General features: G+C 39.2%; 1 protein-coding gene across 1 annotated transcript in view; it reads right to left on the reverse strand.

The window, feature by feature from the left end:
• Positions 1 to 16,921, reverse strand: part of DNER (delta/notch like EGF repeat containing) — a 135,442-nt gene extending 118,521 nt beyond the window's left edge. Inside the window, exon 1 of the mRNA XM_052804430.1 lies at positions 16,544 to 16,921. Coding sequence (XP_052660390.1) covers positions 16,544 to 16,807 — 264 coding nt within the window. The 5' untranslated portion in view covers positions 16,808 to 16,921. The remainder of the gene's footprint in view (positions 1 to 16,543) is intronic.
• Positions 16,922 to 17,662: the final 741 nt, after the last annotated feature.

Here is a 17,662-nt window from a genome sequence, read left to right on the forward strand (position 1 = left end):
AACACAGGCAAGGAAAGGAGAAGGTTAAACAAATTAACCTGTAGAAGAAAGCAGACCCTTTGCATTGTCACAGGTGCACAAATAAAATCCTGCAATAAAATAAAAAATAAAACGTGCATTTGGTGTGCTTGTTATTATAGAGGGAAAATGTTTCATTATAATGAGAAGAGTTTTAACCATTACTGAGCATTCCAGAAGTTTATAGTCTACACAAGGGAACATTTCCAGGCACACAGAACCACTCTGCAGAAATTAAGACAAACTAGATAAACAATTCACTATAATAACATCCTGTGACAAGGTAAAGTGGGAAAAGTAACAATAAAAGGGGGGTCAAATTAAGACCTTGCCACAACTAAATACAGGACCAAAATCCACCAGATTGCTAGATCATACACCAAAAAACTTCTAGACTAAATCTAAAATGAACTATAATGAAAGTAAATTAGTATCAGCAGGGGAAAAACTACAGTACTTACCAGCTCTGAAGAGCACCTCTATGAGCTCTAAAAGGTCACCATATTGTTAGACTGTACAAGAAAGTTTGTACTATATTTGAAATGAAATTACAGAGCCCATTTTGTGGTCTGAAGATGCACATTTTTCTCATAATATCAGAAGATCTGCAGACTGAAGTGTGAACATTTTTTTCCAACATTATACAGATACAGAAACTTTTGATGTTGAAGAAAATTTTCAGAAAATTTCTAGGGGCAGGTTATAAGCCAAGCCTTGCAATACCAAGTTTCCAAACCTTTAGATCAAAAAGACAGTGTTAACAGATCAGGCAAGAGGCAAGGAAGAAAAAGCAGGGTGGGGGCAGGATTTTTTCCTACATCTATTGATTATTTGTAGCCAGAACTATTTTATATGAATTGACCAATAATGTGATCTTGCAGATATTAATCACTATTGCAGACTATTGATCCAATCCACAATCAGCTGAAAGCCATGGAAACAGTCTTTAATTATGAATTTAAATATGCCTGCAAAACAGACTCTTATTTCTTTCTTCATTCATCTCGAGTCATATCAAATCTTTTATCTTCACATAGAATCAGACATAGAACTCACCCTATAGCAATGCACAGTGAAAGCATAAAACACAACGGTAGCTAGGACAAACTGTGCTTACTACATCTATACAACACAGCACAGCAAACAACTCAAGGTTTCAGAGCAAGGCCTCTGAGTTGCAGTGCTGAAATCAAGTAATTTCAGAGTACCTGGACAATCTGGGCACAACTGATTGTTAATGAGAAATAAGCTTCTTTAAGAACATCAGCACCACCACTACCCACTGTCAAAAAATTAAACCACAGCTGGCTCACCATTTTTCGTGTATTTATATACACACATTAATGATGGGAGTCTAGTACAATTGTTAAGCTCAAATGTACCATTATAGATAATTATTTCAAATGTCGCTAGGAAGAAGTTACTGTTAAACAGCTTCAACAATAGGTTATTCAAAATCTATTCCAAAAACCATACGAACATTGAATCTCAGATTTTACTTACGCTACCAAGGTGCACTGAGTGATCTCAAGTATAGAAAGAGAAGGAAGTTGCTATATGGTTAAAACAAAGCAAGAAGCTGAACTGCGACACTAGTAAGAAATGCACAGTACTTTTGCCACCTTATTTTCCACAAAGCATTTTTACTTTAACAGTAAAATATTGAAAACAAATTTGTCCACAATCATGCCTCTGTGCTTCACAGGATTTGCAGGTACAATTCCCACTCTCCTGTATGTGCCATCCTCCTCTGCTAACTTGGTGATAGGAGCCATCTACTTGCTCCAGAAATACATTTCCAGAAGAAAACAGAAACAGTAGAACAATTACCAACCTGCAACTGCATCTGGAAAAACTCATTAAAGGCCTTAGTCCCTCAGAAATTCAATCTCATCAATAAAACCAAAAATTATTGGCAGTGAAGAACAATAAAGACTGAACCCCAACATATTTCACAGAAAGGAATTTTAGAGAAACAACTTCCTTTCTAGAAGAATCATCTCATTTGATCTGGAATAAGAATAGATGCAATCCACTCCCACTTCCAAATTGATGCATATGACTATGCAGTCTGATCTTACCAAAAAGGTATGCAACTTCTACATTAGTTATTGGCCAAAGTGGAAATAAGATCTAAGATGATAAAGATCTAAAAACCACTCTGAAATAACAGCATTGCTTAAAATTGGACAGGGTTAAGTTAGTCAAAGGTAGGGAAATCTACTAAATTTGTCAAGTGCTTAGCAAATTTTACTAAATTCTTCAGAACTGAGAAGTTGGAAAATATTTCTAACAGTGTTAAGTCACTGCTGTAGTTACTACTGCTAAGCAATAATATTTTACGCATGAAAAGTCCATAATTTGTCCAATAGGAATAAATTAAAACCACCTGGATCACTCTAGTCAGTTATCTAGCATTCACTATGGAAATGCAAATCAGTTTTGCTACGGAAAAAAGGAAAGGAGAATAAAATATCATTATTATGTTTGGAAAGCCATCAGCAATGAAAATTAATTATTTTTTCCCTAAACTATCTGCTTCTTGTATATTCCGATTCATACCTTGATGCCGAAAATTAGTCCTTCCTATTTCTATTCTTGTGAAATCCTATGGCAGATGTCTAACTATGTCTGCTTCTGTATTATAGAACAATGCTGTTTTAAGAGGAAGTAGAACTTAGAAATCCATACAGACAACTGTAAAAATAATTTGGGTTGCTAAATCCACTTGAACAATGGTACATAACATATAATATGAATACAGAAATTCATAATCCTTTCACACCCATGAGAGTAAGACACCTGGAACACTATGCAGCATCATTAATGCATTTATTCGCACCTGGAATACAGGCAGGTGCTGAAGAAAAGCCCAACAGTCAGATTCTCTGAGATACATCATGTGAATTCACCTAGCTGTGACACAGAAAATTCAAACCAACTATCATTTTACTTATACCTAAAGAACTGTCAGTACTGAAATGAAAATCCCACAATGCCATTGAAATGCAATTCAAGCAAGAAAAGAAACTATCAGGCTTTTTCAGCATCTGAATCCTCTTTGTCTAAAAAGAGAGTAGAAATTATTTGTAGAAGTTAATTGTATTTATGCAACTCAGAGTTGAAAGATACCAACAGAAGCTACAGAAATTACATTCCTGCAACTACAGTGAAAAAGATCTTAGGCATTGAACAGATGCCAAAGCATCGAATGAACTGGGAATTGAACAGATGTTATTCTTATAAAGGTAGAACAAAACCAGGAAAACATACGTAGAAATTATTTCAAATAGACTGCCTTCTAAAATGGCCGCCTGTTTTATCTATCTATTCATCTAGCTAGTATCCTCAGAATTATTCCAAACACAGCAAAGGTCAAAGGCAAGGGCAGCTTGGTGGTTCAGAAGCAGCACTGCTGTAGATGTGGATGACAGACTAGCACCCCAGTCCAGTTCTTCCTTTCCAAACTAGCAAACACAGCAGTGCACACTTTGCTTCCTCAGAGTGCACTCTTCGCTTGCTCAGAGTATACTTTGCACATTAAATCAAAGCTTCTATAATTGCTAAATTCCAGAACACAGGCACAAGTGCTCTGTGATTAAGCCTGAACGTATAGATATTCATAATAGAATGAGGAAATCAATGTCAAATATTTCAGCTTATCTGTTATAAAAGCTTAATATTCAACCTATAAAGTTTAACTTTTGTCCTTTTTTTCCTGGTGCTGCCTGTATTTCACGTCTTAAGTAAAGAAATGCAAACACACAGCATCATATTCTATTCTCTTCTTCATCCCACTTATTTCATGAGGTCTAAAGGGACTATGAATGACTTATTCTACTCATCCCACAATTCAATGACTGCAACCGAATCAGTTTCTGCACTGGAACAGCCCTACATCAAATTTCGTTCCCTCTGCGTTTGACACATTATTGTCTTTAGAAAGAAAGTAAATTCTCCTAAAATAAGGGATACATACCAGCTCCATCAGCAACTCTCCCATGTGACATTTTTTGTTAATACACTGGGAAGACCAAAAAAAAAAAAAAGGCAAGAGAGAGAAGAAAACAGTGAAGGTCAGTAACCAAAAACCAGCTGGATTATTAAGGTAGCTTGAGATTTATAGGACAAATGGTGCAATGAAAAAGGAAAATGCTTTGGATATAGAGAAAGTATGGAAAAAGGTAACTAAATATTTTATTAAACAAAGTAAAGCACAAATTCTAACATAAGAAATACACAAAACCTACATCGTCTCAGCTCTGCCAAAAAGACGATTTGTTGTTCATCCCACTTCCAACTGGCAGCACTTTCAGATCTTAGGAATCAGTTTCATTGATGTTTATTTCCATAAACAAACAGGCAAGTTACTACAGGATAAAACCAGAGATGAGCTTGCAGAGCATCAGCCGCTTTAAGACACATACTTACGTGCACATACTTACATAGTTGTACCCCAGAGTAAACATACATAAGCCATCTCAATCCAATTTTATTTAGTGTAGCATTAACACCAATAGCATCAATAGCAAGAACATAACAACACAGGTAGCAAATTTACACCCAGATCTTTGCAGTCTTGCTTTTACGCATCCATATATTAAAGTTTTCCAAAATCAACCTAACACCTTTATAATTCCCTTGAAAAACACAGAAAACCTCATCTGTGTTATTTTTAAAAGAGAGAGAAAAATAAACTGTGCAGATCAACCACCAAAACTCTAAAGTTTTACAGTTATCTCCAGAATTAGATTAGATAATGGCAATGTTAACATCTAAATCAATACACAATTATGTACTCGGGAATTTTTCCCACTAGACACCACTGTACCACACTTCTTAACAGTTGGTAGAAACTTCTGACTAAACATAGGGGTTATCGGAAAATGACATTTCATTGAATAAAAAGAGTTTTGTGCTGGCACCTCTCATCAGAGGAGGCCAAATCACAGATACGTTTGTGGTGGAAGCTTTCTGGTGTAGCTCCCCTCCCTACTGCAGCACTAGTGCTCTGCTTGAAGTCTGGGAACACAGCACCTTGAAGCCCTGAGCTGCAACCCCATTCTCAAAGTCACAGAAGAGAATTTCAGAGCCATAAGACTGCCAGGGTAACTTGAAGCTCTCAAGACTTCTCAGCTTCACAGAACTACCCTGCTTAGTGTCAAGGAGCTTGGAAGAGCTTCTACCAGCCAGCAGCTCTCAGGGCTCAGTAGCTGCTTGCAGTAAAGGCCCCAGCTCCGAGTGGGGTCTACTTTCACACCCTAGACAAGGAGCTTAGAAAATCTGAGAATACAGAATAGAACTGGATGTAAATATATTTTGAAAAAGAAGAATGTCGTCCTGAAAACAGGAAATCCCAAGTTGGAAGCTGCTGCAGTACTGATTACAAAGTGAAAAGCATATACATCATGCAGAAATCAACTAAGATGCTACAGTTGTGTTTGCTGTATGTCACTTACACAATAAGGTTTGCTAGCACAGCTGTCATTCCAGAGTATCCTTCAATTGATTATCTCATATAACCACAAAATATGGTTAAATCACTCACTCACCAATATGTTATGCTAACAGAAAATCCTCCATATTCCTAAATCAAATATAGTAAGGTTTTGGCCCATACCCCAGTTTCCTACATTCTACTGCTAGCAGGACTTGATAATGAGAGGGCATACCTGTAACTGATAAATCTATCATGCTGTTCTTAAGCAGGCTTTTGTGAAAAGGCACAATCACTGTAACTATTAATCCATCCTTTCTCACTCACCTGCAGAAGCAGTTAAAATTTGGTGTTGCAAGGGAAGCTGTTTAATTGGGGAGAAAGGTGTTTTGGAAGCAAGTGGCACAGCTCACCTTGCTCCTACATTCATTCACCTTAGACAATTTCTTTGCTACATTTCAGGAGCACCAAGAAACCCAAGCTCAAATGGTTACCACAGTAACTAGTTTTAAACTTACATTTATTATTTTTATAGACAAAGAAATTACTATGAGTTTACTTCACCTTTAAGAGATGTCATAGTGGAGTCTCAAGCAGTCCTTTAAAGAAGACGTTCCACATTTTTAGCATGGTCTACACAAGTCAGATCCCCCCAAACCCTCAGAAAGATTATCAAGAATTTCTATAACATCAACCCAGTACCTTTCCATTACTTTTAAGAGGCAATACGTAGCCAAATTTTAACATTAGGGTCCTATTACAGTTATGTAAATTAAGTCAGTTTGTCCTTCCTTCAATTAAACATGTTAATTTCCCAGGGGACTCAACACCATTTTCTTCAGTTGTCACATATGCCATCATCACACGGTAAGCTGTAGCCTTAAAAAGAATTAATGAAGTATCTGGTCTTACAGACCCTACCTATGTCAGTAAACCTCATGTAACTCAACTCACTGAAATTCAAAGGCATTCTCAAATGAGAAAGTTTCTCAGACTCCTACATATAAGAGCACAACCTTGGTGTTCCAAGTGACAATAAATACCAGAAAACAACTCTCTTGCAACGAGACGGCAGAATTAGGACTCTCAACACAAAAGGCACTTAGCTTATAAATTATTAGACTTCTACATGGCCATCTTTACTTCATTCTGTTTAATAATGTTCAGTTACATTTGCCTGAAAATTAGATTACAATAGAAGTACATGCATATGGTCAATCACAAGTTATTAATAGACTGCTAGGTCTGTATGAAACCTAAGCCATATATTTTGGGTTGCCATTACTGAGATTCATTCGTTAATTTGATTTTGATAAAAGGTATTTAAGAATTTGCCTAATTTCTTCAGCAGAAGAAACTATACATCTGTTAAAATGTTTAAAACAAAAATACAAATAAAAATTGCATGAATTTTTACAGATTCGCTGAATTTAAAGCAGAAATCATTAGAGCTGAATAAGAATTGCCATCTAGTTTACGGCGATAGTTACTGTCCTTATTGACAAACGCCACTACCAAATACTTCAAAGGTAGATCACTGCAACGTACCAGGTATGGAAAATTACAGAAAATTGTCCATATATTTTCCTCAGCCACATTAGTTGATTATTAGCTGATGCCCAGAAGAATTTAACTGTCTCATTCCTGTTGATTCTTTTTAAGCATTGTCCTTGTCACAAGATTACCTTTTATTCAGACTCTTCTTCGTTGTCTCTGTATAAAAGTGAATAAATTGTTTCTCCCAGGTTATTCAAATCTTTCCACACCTACTAATCACTTCTGCTACACTTTCTCTTGGTCATATCTATTTCTGCCCTCTCTATCTTGTAAGGAAAGTTACCTGAACTTGATTTCAGGGGACTAAATACTATTCAATCATAGAAAGGAACAGCATTCTAAAACAGCTTCTGTTTTCTTGTGACGTTATCTGCACATCTTTAAGTTATTTGCATTTTGAGCACTCAGGCTCCCTGAGGATTATTCAACATAACACCACCAGAACATATGGGTCTTCCTCCCGAATAATCACAGTTTATTTAGAATACGCATGGTTAGCTGAAATTATTCCTTCTCTTGTGCATTTGTCAACAACAAGCTTCAGCTTTATTAGGTCCCATACAAAGGGCCACATGAGGGCAACCTAGACTGAAAATAAGGCTTGTTGTAAAGGAAAAGGAATTGTATCTTGTTACACTTTTTACAGCTACTGTTCCTGAAGATACCCAAGTCTTCTGGAACTGACAATACGGTTGCTGTTGTAACTAATACATGAAGTACAACAAAGTTCCCAAAATCATTAACATTCAGTGACCTTGTCTCAGTATAACAACCCTACTTTCACAGTCAAATTGAATCCTGTTCTTAGCTTATTCAAGAGCACCTTGTTCACAAACACATTTGCTACAGAAGTCTTTGAAATACTGATCATTGATCTATTGCCCCTGCTTCCAGTAGGAAAGAACATTACAAAACTAAATTAATCTGTAGACTGCTAGCCTGAATACTTGCCAGACATAGTCTAAATGGTTGATTTATTCAGTTATTTTTAATAAGAAGGCTTTTTTCCTTACAATTTACATATATTCTGATAGGCCACTGACATGTATAAAAGTGCTTTTCACTCAAAAATATTAAAGCCTTCATACACATTCACAAATTAACCTTTTGAACCCCCAGGATTATCTGAATTTATAGAGGAGAAATCCAAGTAAGAAGGTGCTAAGAGTTTTGCCCAGCATTACTCAGCAAGGCAGTGAGAATTCCAAGCACCAAGCCCTGGTATTCCCATTCCTAGTCACAACGTATCACTTTCAGGCCTTTCTATAAAGTTTACAGCTATTTTTTCAGGTTTACAGCAGAATATAATACTAAATAATACAGTATAATTGTTATACTTACTACAGCCTGTGTAACTGTAAAACAAACCAAGGCAAACTTGAAAAATAATATAGGGCAACGGTACTTACTGCTGAACTCAAAGTTTACATACGTGGCATACAAATCAGCTTTTGAATGCAAGAGTGCTTCTTTGTAAGAGATTACACTCAACCAATAGAACAAATCAAAGAGCTTTCTTATCAAGCAAACATTACTTTTCTCAATTTATATCTTGATGCGCATTTCCACTCTTACAAAACTGTTGGAAAATTGCAACAATTGTACTGCAGTTTAACATCTTTTTCCTAAGAATACAATTATAATTTTTGTTTTGTGTAGCTCATGTTGATGAGTGACAAGTTTCTCTCCAGAGGACATTTATTTCAGTGTTTATATTATTCCTGTAAAATATAAATTGACAAAACCATATAGAAACAAAAAGTTGACCAAAACTATTCTTTTTTGCTTAAAAAACAGAGAACCAATTAAAGACTCTTAATAAATGATGCTCTACAATGTCAAATGCACATACTAAACTGCTTTTACCTTCAAATTTTTACTTAAATGCCAATAAGAAATTTTTAATGAAATTAGCCCTACTCTTGCCAAGCACTGTGCTTTCAATTGACATGGATGCACTTTAAATATGGATGCTTTCATTTGGGGATCACCACACCACAGACACCTCTAGGTAGGTTGCTGAGCTCAGTTCACCCATATCAACCAAAGTTTAAAAAAAAAAATTGTGGATATTATTGAGGCCTTCCCTCTAATGCAGTTGTCAAAAGAACAGGTAACCTCTCAGCATACATAAAAAATGGGATTTAGCATAGTACAAAACAGACTATATTTAGATTAACCAGCAACCAACAGCTCAAGCTATTCGGCTCAGAAAGGACACTGCAGAAAAGAAAAATATTCACTACATGCACAGGGAGGAAAGAGTGGAATAACTCACTTTTAAAAGGGAAAAAAAAAAAATAACAGGGAAAATCAATTAAATTGAAAGACAGAAAATAAAAACTAATAAAATTATGTTTTCCATGCAATTAATCTGTGGGATTCAGTGGAACACAAATGTATCACAGCCAAAAGGAGTTACCAGGAATGAGGGACTTGATATTTAACAAGAACAGAGTGAGCTATGAGAGCAAGTACCAAAAACAAAAAAACCACCACCTATGTTTAGACTTAAGTGGACACTATTTCCAGGAGACTCATGTCTGCCTATTAAAACGGAATTTCTTGCATCATCATCTAAGATTTTTGGTCTCATGATCCCATGATCAAGCTGAAATCCTGCTAAATGCCACTTCTGAAATCACTGATCTCAAGCAAGTACTTCTGAGAAGGGCAGTATGTAGAAGATTCTATGAGAGCCCTCAAAAAGAGGGGAGCATTTCTACCTCTTGTAATACTGAATCAATTCATATAACTCCAGTATTTTAAGCAATATTCTTGTTTATTTGTTTTCCTGACCATATTCTGTTGTTTCTTATTTTGTATTCAAGATAAAGCATTCTCCTAGTACATTGGGAACCTGCTCCACTAAAGAGGATTTCCAGAGCTACATATATACAAATGACAACATCAAGTTAGGTATTTCAAAGGGAAGTAAAACAATGCTAGTTTTTAAACAGATACCATTATAAAGTAATTCTCTCAGATCAAAGAACATAAACTGCAATGAAATATGACATATGAAAAGCTGAAGCATCTTAGTATAGCATATCTTCTATTATTGTTACTTTACAATCTTTAATCACAAAAAATTATTAAAACCAACACTTGAAACTTTCACTTACATGATGGAATTTTTCAGAACCAAATAATTTGCAGTACATAATGACCTGACTAGCATTTAAAAAGAACTATTTTGAACAGATTTAAAGGGAGTATTTCAAGACATTAAAAGAGAGAATACAAAGATTCACAAGGGTTAGCGTGCAGGTGATACCCAAATAACAACTACTTATTGAGACAGTTTGGGTTATTACATTATTCCAGTTTTATTCTACAGAAATTTAGAATAAATTTGTTTAGATCCCATGGCAAAAATCACAGCACAATTCTTTATTGACTGCTTTGGAAATTGCTGAATTGCAGCGCTCTCACTCACATATTTTCACAATATGCTTCAAGGCAAGATGCTAATTTGAAAAGTTTAAATTTCTGACTGGAAATATATTTCTACTACACTTAAAGAAAACAGATGTTATAATAGCTAAAATAAATTGGGTGAAGAAACTATTTTTCACGTTCATATATTCTGTGCTAATGTTCCCTATATTTGATACCTCACATTGAAGTTCTGCAGAACTTCAACAGTTCCACTGCAACCATGGAGATCAAAGTTCATGAGGTACCTGAACAACACTTCGCTTACAGATCATAAAAACTCACAGAAAACAAATAATATCCTATTACCTGAAGAAAAAAACCTCAATGACTATGAAATGTGAGCATACTAATTTGTAACTAAAGGAGCTGTAAACAAAGTGGCTTGAAATTATACTAAAGATTTTTCAGATATCTTATCTAATAGTAATATTGCCATCTTAGAACTCCTACTTGCACTGCACACAAATTTGTCGCTTCCAGGTACAGACTAGACTTGATGTAAAACATATATGTATAATAACATGGAAATAATTTAAATATCCAGCAAAGGGAAGGCAGGAACAGGACAAGAGCAATAGGCAAACGCAAAATCTAGGAAAAAAGAAGAAACAAACAGGTGTGTGTATGTACAGAATCACAGAACGGTTTAGGCTAGAAGTGACCTGAAGGAGTTCTCTGGTCCAACCCCTGCTCAGGCCAAGGCTAGTGCTACGCCAAGGTGTTCAAGGTCTTTGCCACTCAAGCCCCGAATCTCCAAGGGTGGAGATCCCACAACTGTTCTACGTGTCTGTTCCAGTGTTTGACCATCATCATGAGGAATTCTTTTCCTTAGATTGAACTGGAACTTCCCTTACTCTAGCATGTGTCACCTCTCATCCTTTCACTGACCGTGTCTGAGAAAAGTCTTGCTTCATCTTCTCCGTGACCACCCATTAGGTAGCTGAGAATGGCAATTAGCTCCCTCCCTTAGCCTCTTCTTCAAGAAAAACAAACTGAGCCCTCGCAGCCTCTTCACACACACAGTATATGCATCAATGCAAATATTTAAATTCTGCAATTTGAACGCACTGCAAGAGTTAGCAGAGTTAGTCAGCAGGAAGTGACATGGTGCCTCAGAACTCAAGCTAAACTACATCCAAATAAAACAAGAAAATTCCAGGGCATCTGCTAACTATACAATTTATTCTTATTAAAAATAAAAGAGCAGAGTGGCCACATAGAAAACACTTGCATCACAATAACCACATAATCTAAGTATATACCCTTCATTAATGAGTACAGAATGGAAAAAATAGCATCATAAATATGCTAGAGAATTCATTATGAATTCAAGGATTATTTAGAGACCTTTCAGAAAGCATGTCAGCACTTAATAGAAAACAGGATCTCATGAAGAATTAATCAGGATACTGACATGGAGACGATTTAGCAGTTAGATTAAAGGATGTCCTTTTACACAGCACTGTCCAGTGCAACCTGAAATAACCTGGCCAATGAAATTTTATACTACTTATCTTCAAGTACTGGACCAGTGAGTCAAGAAACAATAATTCTTCTTTGTGCAGCAGTTTGCTAACCCTGGATTTTTGCATTCAGCATTAAACAGCACGTTATCAGACATCTATTGAGAACACAAATAAATTGAAAGAAAAAGAAACAAAAACCCAACTCAGGATAAAAAAAAAATAGAAGCGGGGGGCACCGAGCAAAAAACTGAAATCACTGCAGTATAGTCTACAAAAGTTCAAATACCATGATCAAAGAGAAGAATAAATTCACCTAGCATTCAAAAGTACAAAAAAAGGGAGAGAATGAAGAAAAACATAATCAGGCAGAAATTCAAGTGGGGAAATAAAAAAAAAAAATAAAAAAAATTTCTAAGAACAAACTTTAAAAGATAATCTTCTACCCACTTGTATTAGTTTTTATATCAGTTCCTTCCTTGACTTTTTTAAACTCAGGTTACACCTTTCTAAAATTCCCTTTTAAATAAGCTGCCCACAATTACATTTTAAAAATATTTTCGGTTATAGGTGTGGAAAGATAGCCATTAGAGTGAATACAACGAATCCTCCCCAAGACCAAAGAGATTGTTTTGCTACTAAAATAGTAATTTCAATACTAACTCAAAAATGCTATTACATCAGCGGCTACCACGTCACGCTCAGAAGTGGAACATCCAGTCATCACTAATCAGACTACATAGAAGAGAACTGCTGCAAAGTCAGAATGCTGGTTCAGTATGCTTGGACGCTGCTTGTTTTCTAGCTTTGATTACTGACACAATCTACAAAATAACTAAAAGCATATTAAAAAGCACCAAAGTAAAAGAACAAGGGAAAATTATCAACCAAAGGAGAGAAGAAAAAAATAAAAACCAAAACACAAGCAAAAACAAGAGAAGCAATTAAACAAACAAAGCATGTGTGGTAGTATTTTAAAATACATTAATAAATCAATGTGACAGTCTTTTAATGAAATTAACACTAGCATGGAACCAAATAAACATCATGCAATTTAATGCAATTAGCTAAATTCAGATTCTGTATTTTTAAGCAAATGACCAAGTCTATCATGAAATTTTTAGTTTCCTATTTAGTATGTCTCTAAAATTATTTCATAAGGCACTAACACAAATCAATTTTTACATAAAACTTCCCTGATCAAGAAAAACAATTTTATTGGATTATACACATCATTAGAAATAACAAAGTAGCCATTAGACTAGCTGTGACTAGCTGTTAGAAATAAAGGTTAAAGATTGCTTTTCAAAGTAAAATATAAGTAAAAATTTGGGGAATATAAAGTTTAGGGAACTTTAATATCTGTTACTCCATTCATCACATTCTCTCAGTGTAAAGTTGAGAGTTGGCCAATTTCAAGTTCCTGTAATAAGGCAGTTGAATTCACTATAATTTTTGTACAATTTCCTTGGGAATACATGTGATTTCTTTGCTCAGACTAAGATGCTTCAACACATTAATTCTATTTCTTCTTCACAGAGACTAGAAGTATGGTAAAGAGAAGTGGGAAAAAAATCACAACCACGCAAAGAAATTGAGTTAAATTAGAGCAATGTCCCACAATGCGAAAGCAAATAATCCATAACAAAACAAACCTGAAGTTTGCAAAACAAAGTATATTCAAACTGTAAGCAGTGTGACATATATACACATGCGTTATTCGTGCGATGGATGTACTAAGAGGACCTGTAATTTCTGTTGTTAAGTAAATTATGAGTTACTAAAGCAATTATAATACAAGATCACAGAACTGGCTTAAGGCCAAGTTAAATACGTCACTTGATGATAGAAAAGCTCTGGACTTTTAGAAGCATCTCACGTGTATGTGATGTCAGTTTTATTCTTCTCCCATGCCAGCACCAGCATTGTCAAGTACATCAAAACCAGTTACAGTAAAAACTTCAGTAACAAAATTTGTGGGGAACCTCCAACTTTGACTGTTAGCAACCCTTCTATGTTATCAACTTGACTGTGCCCGGTTGACTTGTAGGCACATTTAGGACGTTTTTTCTTCATTCTACGTCTCAACACATCTGAGCAGAATCAGCGAAATTTTGCATTCACTACAACAGGTAACATGAAAGTAATTCTATATTTTTAGGGAAGTGAGGTTCCCAAAGAAGTCTAGCTCCATCACAAACTCCAAAAATGCAAACTTACCTTCCATGATCTGGGTATTTAAGCATAATAATTCCTGTTCTTTTTTTCCCCTCTCGGCATTCCCCTCTGCAAGTCCAACTGTTCAATAACAACCTCAGCAGTAAGATGAAAACCCCCTGTTTAGATATATCCCAATGATCCCCCGATTTAGCCCATAGTTTTTGCATAACCCTTAAGGGATATGAGAAAAAATCCTTACAGTTATTTATTATCATTGAATTAGAAAACATGACTGTTTTTACCTTGCTTTGTAGAAGTTTAAGCCGTTACACATCTGTTAAGCTGTTAGGCATCTGAACAACAGAGCAACACAAGAATTAATGCATTTGTGCAATATTTATTTATTTCCTATTCTGATAAAGTGAGCAAAACCTCAACTATGGATATATTGTGTTTATATTACCTCTTTAAAAAGCCTGCCTACTCTCTAGTTAATTAAAGTTACATTTCAAAACCATATTAACTTTTCATAGCTAACTGGCATCCATACTTCAACAGCTGACATGATAGCTGGAAGTCGCATTCATTTTTTTATCAGTTTTCCTTGCAAGGGTCATTACTCGGTATTTTATAAAAAGAAACAAAATGTATGACACTGTAAGCCTCCTCTTACTAGTTAATAAAAAGCACAACTGCTATGAAAATATTGCCTATCTCTTTTATTAGAAAAACAATTAAATCCAGTTCCCCAGACACAACACTTCACAGGAGGTATGATGCCAGCAAACATTACATTTTACTAAATCTTTAAAAGGGTCATTAATCTTTCAGTCATGGATTTCAGACACTTAAGTCTAACAGCAAAAAGCAGAAGCAAACACGCAGCGCTCTCTTCTCTTTTTGTAGTGATAGAAACATAGTAAACTCTTAAGAGGACAAGAGCTAAAATTAGCCAAAGAGAAATCTATTTAATCCACTTTCATCGCTCTGATTTTACAGAATCTCATTAGCGTAAATATTTTCATTTTCATTGTTACACTGAATCAGCTGAGACATTTCAAGGCAAGTGCAGAACTCCATGCATAGTGCTCCTACTTTACAATGACTTTTATACTCACCTACACATTAAGTCTTCAGTGAATGTATTATCCCTTTCATCTATTCAACAGTATAGTTCAGATACTACATGACCAAGGAATGTTGAAAAAAAACCCTAAAAAGCAGACTGAATTTACTTGAATTCATTTGCTTCTGTGTCAAGTTCACTTAAAACAGAGAGCATTAATAAAGAAATGGTAGCCAATCCATATAGCCTTTTGTACCCTGCTGTCACAGAAAGTAACCCATCACATACATATGCAGGAAACAAACCTCTTTGTCCCTACACTTGCTTTTCCTTATTTGAAGATACAGAAGATTAGGGATTTGTGAATTTGTGAACGTGATAGCAAAGATTTTCATCCTTAATGCTAGAGACAAAAAAAAAAAAAAAATTACAATCTTCAGGTGACAATAATTCGATTATATTATTACATTAAATCGCAACATGACCAAGCACGTCAGAAAGGTACTGCTTACTGCCTCTCCCTATTTTAGATCATTATCCCTACTCTGAGCATTCCAACCTTTCAGAATTCAAAATCAATCCAAGAAGTACCTGAAACATGGGAGCAAGCACTCCTAATCTATGAAAATGACCACCGGAGACACGATTTAATGATTAGTATTCAACGCAATACAGCATCCACTTCCAAGGACCATCCTTTTCACTTTAAGATAAGTCAGTACTAAATAAACGGCGAGGACTGGACGGTCGGGGGTAGCTACAGTACTGAGATTAACCTGGCAGGCACTGGTTGAGCTCAGCCCCATCCTCAGTCACCTCTAACCGAGCCCCTCACACGCCGTCGGTCCGTTTCAGGCCCGGGGGCGATGGCTCTCCCCTCGGCTCGGCAGCCAGCCCGCGGCACGGCTCCAAGCCCGTCCCTCGCGGTACCGGCACCCGCTTCACGCGTCCGGCGGCACGAAGCGCCGCCAGCCCCTCGGAAAGCCCGGGGGAGAGCCGAGGCCGCCGCGCGCAGCCCTGGCTGCCCGCGGCGGCCGTTAACGGCACCAACGGCTGCCGCGCGAGGAGCCGGGGGGAGGGAGCGGCCGCTCGCGGGAAGGGGGGGGGGGGGGGTGACGCCGCTGCCCGCCGGGGGAACGGGCACCGGCCGCCGCTACGCGCCTCCCGGGGCGGACGGGCCGGCAAAGAGGCACCGGAACGGCTCGGCGCGGAGCGAGGCAGGGCGGGCAGAGACGCCCGCAGACGGGGTGGGGTGAGGCGGACCGAGGACGGGAGGGAGCCAGCCGCAGACCGAGCGGGGACACCCAAGGGCAGGGACGGGCGCAAGGACGCAGGGCGGGAGGGAGGCGCTGAGGCGGGGACACCCCGGGAGGCGCCGAGGGCTCTCGGCGCGCCCCTTACCTGGCAGGAGGTGCCGGTGACCCCCGCGGGGCAGGCGCAGCTGTAGGCGGCCAGACGCTGGGGCAGGAGCAGCTGGAGGCGGCGGGGCGCGGCGGGGCCCCGGGCCGGCACCGGCGAGCAGGTGCCGTTGTTGCGGCAGGGCTGGCTGAGGCAGGGGTCCCGGCCGGGGGGCGCGGCGGTGGCCGGCCCGGGAAGGCAGGCGCGGCGCTGGGCCAGGGCGAGCAGCAGCAGCAGCGGGAGGAGAAGCGGGGCGACTCGGGGCATGGCGGCGGGGCGTCCGGGCGCGGGTGCCGCTCCGCTGCGGGCACCGGCGAGGAGAGAAGGAGGGGATGGAGGCGGCGGCCGCCCGGCTGCTCCCTACCCCCGTTCCCCGGGCAACGTGCGGGCGGGGACTGGGTGGGGAGGAGCCGGCCGCCGCGCGCCCGGCAGGGGGCAGCCGCCCGCGCGCCCGCCCGCAGCGCGGCTCCGGCCCCGGCCGGGGAGGGAGGGAGGCGGCGGCCGCCGGCCGCGCCGCGCCCCGCCCCGGGCTGGGGCAGCCGGCCTGGGCTTGCAACGGGCTGGGGGGCAGGCTCCGGAGGGCGGCAAGGCTGGCGTTACTTCATCCCTAGAGCCGAGGCTGAGCTCGGGTCGGAGCGGACGGGGCTGCGCCCGCGCCCCATCTCCGCCGGGCGGGGGAACGGCGGCCGGGCTGCCCCGAGCTGCTCCCCCGGGCACGGGGACCGGCGCTGTGCACCGGGCATGCCGGTTTAAAAGGGGAGCGGTGCGTTAATAAACGGCCCGATAGGCGTTGCTGACCTGTCGGTGCCGCTGGTTGGCGCGACGGCTGTAAAGGACAACGCAGCAGCCCTCGGCTCCTCAGCGCAGGGCGGGGGCGAGCGCTGCCCTGGGTTAGGCACCCACCCTGAAAGAGAAACTGCTTGCTCGGGACGATTCACCGTTTGCTTCTTACTTACTGTTTCACAAGTGTCATCTGCCGATAATTAACACGTTAAAGTTCGATCGAGACCAAAGTAGAGGCAGAGGGAAAGCATAAAAATGAATCCTGTCATTTCTCATACTGCAAAAAAAGCCGCGTGTTTTCTCAACTGAGGTTATGTACGGCTGATTTTTAAAAATCGA

Source organism: Harpia harpyja, chromosome 12 (assembly GCF_026419915.1).
Source record: "Harpia harpyja isolate bHarHar1 chromosome 12, bHarHar1 primary haplotype, whole genome shotgun sequence".
NCBI classification, from domain to species: Eukaryota; Metazoa; Chordata; class Aves; order Accipitriformes; family Accipitridae; genus Harpia; species Harpia harpyja.